The sequence below is a fragment of the Limulus polyphemus genome, unplaced genomic scaffold (genome assembly GCF_000517525.1).
Source record: "Limulus polyphemus unplaced genomic scaffold, Limulus_polyphemus-2.1.2 Scaffold4686, whole genome shotgun sequence".
Taxonomy (NCBI): Eukaryota; Metazoa; Arthropoda; class Merostomata; order Xiphosura; family Limulidae; genus Limulus; species Limulus polyphemus.
Genome location: NW_013670296.1, coordinates 76,588 through 86,144, shown reverse-complemented (window position 1 = coordinate 86,144; position 9,557 = coordinate 76,588). Strand labels below are relative to the sequence as shown.

General features: G+C 29.6%; 1 protein-coding gene across 1 annotated transcript in view; it reads left to right on the top strand.

Annotated features, from left to right (window-relative positions):
* The first annotated feature begins 340 nt into the window (after window positions 1–340).
* LOC106471539 (integrin beta-PS-like) overlaps window positions 341–9,557 on the top strand; it is a 26,788-nt gene continuing 17,571 nt past the window's right edge. Inside the window, exons 1-7 of the mRNA XM_013932137.2 lie at window positions 341–567; window positions 1,337–1,508; window positions 2,011–2,094; window positions 4,103–4,366; window positions 6,653–6,732; window positions 8,685–8,736; window positions 9,210–9,365. Coding sequence (XP_013787591.2) covers window positions 407–567; window positions 1,337–1,508; window positions 2,011–2,094; window positions 4,103–4,366; window positions 6,653–6,732; window positions 8,685–8,736; window positions 9,210–9,365 — 969 coding nt within the window. The 5' untranslated portion in view covers window positions 341–406. The remainder of the gene's footprint in view (window positions 568–1,336; window positions 1,509–2,010; window positions 2,095–4,102; window positions 4,367–6,652; window positions 6,733–8,684; window positions 8,737–9,209; window positions 9,366–9,557) is intronic.

The window sequence follows — 9,557 nt, the reverse complement described above, 5'->3', positions numbered from 1 at the left end:
TTACTTTTAAATTAAGAAATTGAATAATGTATAATACTAAAAATTGAATTATGATCTACAGTTTGATACCAAACTTACTGACATAAATTCATAAAATAGTAGTCCAATAGAATTTTGTATTCTGCTGGTTCTTGTTTCATATAACTGAAAGCTTAAAATACTAAGTTGTATATCAGAAATATTTTCCTAATTTTTAAATTTAATGAACAAGACTAAGAAGTTCTATTAGTATTTACATCATATAATTATAAAAAGGGCAAACTACAAAAAAACGTTGCTGTTTAATATATATAGACATATACATACATGTATATATGTGTTTTTCTCTTTGTGTCTAGAAAGTCCATTTACTTTGAACGTGGAGTTTCGGCAGGCAGTGGACTATCCCGTAGACTTGTATTATTTGATGGATTTATCTAAGTCCATGGAAGATGACAAAGATAAATTGGCAGCTCTGGGAAATTTGTTGGCAACCACCATGGAAAACATCACCAGCAACTTTCGTCTTGGTTTTGGTTCTTTTGTTGATAAAGTGGTGATGCCGTATGTCAGCACTGTACCTGAGAAGTACGTAATCAAATTATATCTTGCTAACTCAAACGTAACTCTCCATCTCTCTTGTTTTAATCCATGTTGGAGACAAAAATAGATATGAAATGCTGTTTCTAGACAATTGTAATTTGAAATCCACAGTGGAAAAAATGTAAAGGAATTTCAAATCTGCCGTCTAAAATGATGTTTATCATGAATATTCAAATATGCACTGCTTCACTAAAATAAACTTTTGTAAACTGTTTTTATTATTCCTCATCTTTTAAATGTTTTAGTAACTTGAATTAACAGACATATCTTATTCCCCCACAAAACATTCCTAAGTGTATTTGTTGGAAACAGATAAAAGTACAAGTTTCCTTCTAAAAGGTTCAGCTGTATTGTGGTTGAATATTTACAGTGAGAACAAGTAAGACGATAAATGCTTCTTAGGTAGTTGCTATAAAATCTATAAACACAAGGCTAGTGTTTATGTGTTCTGTAAGGCATACTCTTTAATTTCTGTAATTTTACTTGTGTTAACAGTATTGGGTAGGATGTATTAATTTTATATTATAAAGATTAGTTTGTATTATTAACTTAGTATGTAGGTTTGGGTCTAGCCTAAATCTTCTAAACCAGCTGAACTTTTTGAGGTACTGTTGGGATAAAGGCCAAAAATATCACTTTTATACCAACAGGATACTCAACAGATGAAATAATCATTTCTAACCTATATAAGTAAGAATCTAAGAACAGTTGTATTTAATTAACTATATTCATCATTTTTTTATTTTTTTTGAAGGTTAAAAGAGCCTTGCACTGGATGTGCTCCTCCATATGGTTTTAAGAATCACATGCCACTCAGTCTTAATACTCAAGAGTTTGAAAAGCAGGTGAAAGCTGCTAGAGTTTCAGGGAACTTAGATGCCCCAGAAGGTGGTTTTGATGCCATGATGCAAGCCATAGTTTGTCACGTAAGTAATTAATGCACATTTTAAAATCCAGGAAACGTAATAAACTGTGTCAGTCAAAGTAGAAATCTACATAATCTTGATGTTGCCCACAAGAGTGACATTTAAATGTCATTTTCTTAATTATTTATTTTGTCATTTATTAACGAAATTTTTGATATCTTACATAATATATAGATTTTGCACTATCTTTTTGAATATCAGCGTTGGTAACAGAATTCCCATTTTTAAACTTGAGCAACTTACAACATTGTACTTGCATGTATATTTATTAATACATATGTGCATAAAACTACAATTTGATTATAAAAAATTTTTGGATAGGAGGAAGGATGTAACCTGCATCTGGTACTGTAATGTTGTGAATAGTTGGTAGATTGTTTTTGTATTAGTTCAAAATTATTTCAAGTGTGTTTTCTTTTGTGTAGTGGTGTTTGAAATATATGAGAAGTGTTTAATAAGAATCAATAAATGTATGAAATTTCTTTTTGTTATGTATCAACAGGAAGCTATTGAGTGGAGAAAAAAATCAAGAAAAATGCTGGTATTTTCAACAGACAGTGGATTTCATTATGCTGGAGATGGAAAGGTCAAATTAAAGCTTTTTATTATTATAAAAAAGTATTCTCAGATTCTAGGGTTATTGCTAATTGTTCACATTGCATACACATCTGTATCAATTTCACTTTCAACCCAGATTAGTGTTGTCTAACTTTGCCCAAGTGGTTGGTCATGTAGCATTTCAAGAACTGTCTCAGGGGCTGAACACTAGTTATTGGCGAAAAACATATCGTGTAACTTTGAATGAAAGACTGTAATTTTCTGTTAATTTGGCAACAGTTATGTATGCGTGTACTGCTGTCTTAAGCAGTGAAATGGATCGGGTCTAGTTTTAAGTTTAACTTTTATTTCTTCATTTTGTACTCTTGTAATGATAGCCTGGTGGCTGTTAGGTGAGATGCTAGTCATCATTTGGACAATCTTGATTTAAATTATAGAGTTATTACTTTTTTAAGAAATATAATTTTTCTTTTTAGATTGGTAAATTAATTTTTATAACTTGATTATCATTTTACTTATAATAAACAGCCTTTTATTTAATTTAATTAGTTCATGAGCCACAATCCCCATCACACCAAACATGCTCACCCTTTTAGCCATGGGGGCATTATAATGTGATGGTCAATCGTGGCTCATGATCGTTTGTTTGTTATGGATTTCACGCAAAGCTACACGAGGGCTATCTGCACTAGCCGTCCCTAATTTAGTAGTGTAAGACTCGAGGGAAGGCAGCTAGTCATCAACACCCACCATCAACTCTTGGGCTACTCTTTTGGCAACAAATAGTGCATTTTTTCATATATATGATGTGTAATTTTGGCTAATAATGTAATCAATATTTCTATCTATGATGGTAACATAAGTAATCAAATCATAAAAACTAATTGAAAAATGTAATTTTATGTTAACATTAAAATATACTTAAAAAATGACATTCTATAAAATTATGACAAAAATTACCAATAATACAGGGAAAGTTATTTTCTAGTAATACAATGTAAAGATTAAAATTCAAATATATTTTTTAATGTGTATGTGTGTGTGTGTGTGTGTGTGTGTGCATATAATTATATTATCTGAAATATGTATTCAGAGTATGAATAGTAACATATTAAAACTTACAATTGTGCAAGAATTAATGCAAATTTAACAAAAACTGTAGTTCATACTAGAAAAGAAAATGGAATTCCTAGATTGAATGAAGACTTATTAGTGCCTCAATTTACAGAAATGATCTACTCATTAGTGTTGCTCATTAACCATTTTATTTCTGAATAAGTATTGTGTTTCATGTGAACATAAAACTCTTCACAGCGTATCAGTATTAGAGCAACGTGGTATTATTTTTGTTCAACTTGTACACTTTGTTCTTTAAAGTATCATTTTCTACAGTCTTTGTGTACACGTTAGCGAGATACCGTACAGTTTCATCTATATGAAAAGAAAATATGAGAGGTTTAGTAAAGATATGATAACTGTAGAAATTAATTTTCTGACAGATTTTCTAACATTGAGACATACGTCTTCTGATATTGTACACAATTTTTATTTTAACAAAAAGAAATAAACGGTTAATGAGATATTTTACAGAATAGCATGAAATTTCAGAATATTTATACTCTTGAAACAACAGTGTGTTTGGATTTTTTAAAACTGATTTAATATATCTTACACAGGCACCAGTGATATTTAAGACCTTTTGTCTCTTAAGACTAAAGTTGTGAGATTTTAACGAGAAATATTACTTGTTTTTAACCCATAAGTAAAATTATATAGTTTGTTATAAAATATTTGTTATCATTAGGTGAAAAACTAAAGTTTGATTGTGTCAGCATGCGTATACGATATGGATAAAATGTCATAGAATATTTGGAGAAGATATTTCTTGCTTTAATTAGTGAACAGTTAAATAACATGATAAAAAAAGTCCAAAAGAGCATGCAGAAAATGTTTTCATTTTATGTATGGTTTGTAAATAAAAATTTTGACATTTTGACATGAAAAATCGTTTTCTACTGTATGTTTTGTGTTTATAGTTGGGAGGAATTATAAAACCTAATGATGGCCAGTGTCACCTCGATGAGCAAGGAAATTACATCATGAGCATCTATCAGGACTACCCATCTCTTAGTCAGATTAATGTGGAAGTTAAAAAACATAAAGTGAATGTAATTTTTGCTGTTACTGGTGATCAGTTATCAATCTATAAACGTCTCAGTGAACATCTAGAGGGTTCTACTGCAGGAAAATTGGAAAAAGATTCGTCTAATGTGGTAGAGCTAGTGAAAGATCAGTATAGTGTAAGTATGACATGGTAGCTGCAAAGTACCACCACCTTCTTTTAGTAGGGATGTAATTTTGAATTGTTTTTTTGTTGTTGTTTTTTCTAGTAACCCAAAGACTACAAGTCTATAAAAATTTGATATAATTGAGATTAATTTGTCATTTCTTAACCAGGCAGTGCAAAGTAGCTTTGTAATTCATCATACGTTTGTAATTTTTTACATTTTCTTCAAGAAAAAAACCCAGAAAATTGGGTTTTTACTGGGGAAGAATGATAGCATACATTTCTGCCACCTAAAGTTGGTTTTGAGTTCATCCCATTTTTCAAAATCAGACATGTGATTGAATCTATGAAATCATTTTCACTAATTAGGAATGTAAATCTATAACTATTGTGTATTTGTTTTATCTTTCTCAAAAAATATGTCATCCAGTAATGAATTCAATTTCACTTAAGAGGTGTAAGACGAAGAAAATATTGCGTGAGTAATTCTGTAAGTGAGTCTCGTTTAGAATTCACACGCACTAAGGAATCTTATAAGAAATGAGATTTATTTATTATTAACTTTTAGTACAATCTCAATATACTTGTATACTAGAAGTGTATGTTTCACCAAAGCAATGCTTCAGTATTCTTCATAAAAAGAACTTGGAAGTAATGAAAATACTTCCCTCTTTTATTTTTCCTAAACAATGAAGAAATTATTAGTCATTCATCATGTATGAGGAGAAAGCTCTATTTTATCATCAAGTGATTCTTTTTCGTTCAATTTTTGTAACATCTTGGGCTTCAAGTTATTTTTTGCATGTTTTTTTTTCAACATTGGACATTTACAAGAATTATAATTAATACAATACTTTTACAAAAATAAAAGTCTAACATCTTATAGTGTATTATTAGTGAAGAAAGTATAGTGTTCATACATTTTTGTTGAGAAAAGCTGCAATCAGTTAGATCAACAGAGCATCAAAGATTTGAAATAATGGCTGGTATTTTGCAAATCGTCAAGTGACTGATAAACAAATAGATGTATATTTGAAAATTTTAAATTTCTGGTTGGTGAATTTCCATGCGGAAATACCAATTTAAGTAGTATAACAACCTATGGTTAATGAGATATTATGTGCTCCCATTTTTTTTTGAAATTTAATTGATCTTAATGAAAATAAAAAAAACATTAATTCAAGTTGCTTGAAATTATTTATAGTGTAAGTGTGAAAACTTTTAAACTTCAAGAGTTAAAGCTTCAACTGATAGTAAAATGAATATGAGCCATGAGAGAAACTTCTAAAATCCTATGAATATATTAAATCACAAAATTTATAATTTCATTTTGAAATGAGTCGCATAAAATGTAAAGCACCCCAACTGCAATTAATTGAAAAAAAAAGAAATAATAATTAATACATTTCCATTGGTTGGTGATTGGCATTCTGTTTGGTATGAGAACATGTATACTTATTAAGTGTATTTTAGCTCTCCACTTTTACACTATTGAAGCTGAAAATGCCAGTTACTTACTGTTTAAGACATTTGACATCTGTTTAATGTAATTTTACAGCTGTCTCATTAACTGCTGATTTTATTAAAACTTTTAAATCGGAATAGTTGCATGGAAATTTATCCATCGGGAACAAATTTTGACAACTTGTTCAGTAAAGTACCAATTGCCAACTCTTATTTCACACATTAGTAGTTTCATATTCCCCAAGGAACAAGATTAGTACACTGGTTTGCCATTTTTGTGAATGATAATAGAGTTAATTCAAATAAGAATATAATAAAAAAATAAGTTGCTCAAATAAAATATTGATATGTTATTAATTTTTACCTAAAAATCTGATATGTAAGTGATTTATATAAAATTGACAGTAATTACTGTTCTCTTGTTTAACCGAATTCACACCCTAACAATTGTTATTCATGAAAACGTGTAATATATATATATATATGTGTGTGTGTGTGTGTGTGTGTTTGTGTATGCATGCATGCATGTCATATCTCAGCTTCCCAGTGGCTCAATGGTAAGTTTCTGGAATTATGGCACTAAAATTTGCATTTTAATATTCACAGTAAATACTGCCCAAATATTCCTTTTTGCAGTTTTGTGTTTAACAACAATACAAATTGTCATGTCCCAATCAGTATAGGACAAAAGGCCTTATCAGTACTGGATATAGTAGATGTAATGTGATTAACATATTTTCCTTTGCATTCATTCATGGATTCTCAGAATTTTGAACATCCTCATGTACAAGTGCAGTCTTTCCAAGATGAATCTTTAACTTCTTTTCTTCCACAGAAAATTACATCAAGTGTCAAGCTGCAAGATAACGTAAACAATGATTTCATTGAAATCAAGTATTTTTCCTCTTGTTTGGGGTAAGTATACACATTAGCTTCAAATTGAAATAAAAAGAAATTGGATTTATACTGCTTAAAAATAAATAACGAACAGATAATATCATTTATGTCATCAAAAGAGTTAAAGTTGTGAAGATTTTGTGTTTGTGTGAAATCAAAAATAATTGAGTAAGCTACATGTGGCACAAGAATTACATATTACCACATAATAATTATTACTGCAAAACTTATATCTCTGCTTAATATACGTGTGAATTTGTTGTTTTTGTGGAGGGGAGTGATTCCTTAAGTATTTCAATCAAGATATATCTCACTCTGAATTTTGCTGTGTATAATTATTTATATTTTGCGATTATATGTACCTTAATGGGAAAGTTAACAGGTATGATTACAATCTTTAGGAGTTAGTTATAGTATTCTTTGTTCTTATCAATGCATGGTTTGATCGACAGTCACTTTATACTGCTTTTTTGTGAAACACGTGTTATGAGTACACAGACATTTTGCACATACAAAGCTGTCAGCACAAAAAAAAATTAATGTATCTGAACTTTCAGATTTTTAGCACTTGTCGGTTTATTTTGGTTGCAATAAACCTTTACACAGTACAAATGTGTATAATTTAGACTATTTACCTTAACCACATTGAGTACAATAAGAATAGCTAAGAGGTCATTCATTAGGGCTCAGCCAAATGGAAGATAATTTTATTCAGAGAGTAATAGCTTGTTGAAAAAAGTATCAAATTTTCATAGAATACACTATTATTTGTTTACATTTTTTTTACTTTAGTTTCTTTAAAACCAATAAAATATATGCAGCATTTATGCCACATTAAACAATTTTATATTCACCTAAACCTTAATTCTCTCTAGTCACATACTTACAACAATCATGCTAGGCTGTTACATGTCCTGAAATTCTTCTGTATTAAAATATGCTTGAAATTAAAGTGAAATACTCTTTCAATAATTTAATTAGTTTCAAAGAATGAGGTTAAATTTATTCAGTAACTTCTAAAAATTTTGAAGGTATGTATAACTTTATGACCTATTGCCTGACATTGTAAATAGTGTATTTTCTAAATTTTATTGAGGTTTCTGGAATCCTCACCACTGTTATGAACACAATATTATACCTGTTTCAAGTTCTTAGAAGAGAGAGAGAAAAAAAAATCAGACAGGCATGGCCAGGTGGTGCTCGACTCGCAATCTGAGGGTCGCGGGTTCAAATCCCCGTCACACCAAACATGCTTGTCCTTTCAGCCGTGGGGGCATTATAATGTGACGGTCAATCCCAGTATTTGTTGGTAAAAGAGTAGCCCAAGAATTGGCGGTGATGACTAGCTGCCTTCTCTTTAGTCTTACACTGCTAAATTAGGGATGGCTAGCGCAGATAGCCCTCGTGTAGTTTTGCGCGAAATCCAAAAAACAAACAAACAAAAAATCAGTTACGTAAATTTATGAAATTGTGCTTTAGTTTTGCAAACTTTGACTTTCATAATTTTATTTAAACACTAATATAAAAAGAAAAACAATTATAAGTATTTTCGATAAATCAAAACTTTTTTCTTTTTAGCTGATTAACTAAAAGAGTATTCACACTGATCATCTCGCAAAACAACAAGTTTGTAATCTAATGTCTTTGGGATATTTTTTGTCATTGATTGAGAAACATAATAACTAAGTTAATGAATTGTAAGGAAATATTGAAATTAAATTGTTATTCGTACATTATGAGGTCCAGTCTGAATTTTATTGTAATTAACTTTTCAGTTAAAAGTTTGGTCTTGTTTTCTTCTTTGCTGCAGCATTTTTTGTATTTAGGCTTACTTGGTTTAAGAAGGTGATGAAGGATCAAACTTTAATTAGCGTGGTTAATATGTCAACTATTCTAGAACATTTGTATTAAACTCGTATTTCCAGCTAAAGATTTAAATTGTGTATTAAGTTTGTTTTCTTCTACACCAGAGACAAGAGAGAGAATACCAATGAGTGTAAAGGTTTAAAAGTTGGTGACAATGTAAGTATATATAATTTTGCTAGAACGGTTTTTATTTAGAGTATTGATAATATAGTAACATGTATAAGTACATTTAAGTGAACAGACTAGATTTTATAAAAGCAACCAGCTATATTTATACCCATTAAGGTTCATTGCACTTGAAATTTTACAAAAAGATATTAATGTGCATCTTCAGATAATTGTTCACCAAAAACATTGTAACTGTTCATTAGTTGTTAACTTTTCCTTTCTTCAAACTGAGTGATTTTGAAATAAATACCTATTAGTTTTGTGTTAAATTTTATCATTTAACTTTTTTTTTATTTAAAAAAATTATTAACTATTTATTAGTTACAAAAATATTAAAATCATGTTTGACAACATGTACGATTTGAATCACAACAAAAAAATGCTTTTATCCAGCATATCTGTATTTCTCACAAACAAAAAAAAAAAATTCTGTATTACTCTATTTGTTCTCTGTTCACCAGGTGACATTTGAAGCAAGAATTGAAATCAAGAAATGTCCTGAAAACCAGACTGCATGGAACCAAACAGTTCAGATTTATCCTGTTGGTCTAAATGAAGCTTTGATTATTGACTTGCAAATTATTTGTGAGTGTATGTGTGAGAAACCATGGAATGAGGTAAATAACTTGTTTCCTATATTATGACTTACCTATATACTTGAAAAGAAAGAAAGAAAAAAGCTAGTGTGATAACTACTAAAATGATTAATGTGGTATGGAGTAGTTATTAACTACTAAAATGATTCATGTGGTATGGAGTAGTTATTAACTGCTAAAATGATTAATGTGGTATGGAGTAGTTATTAACTA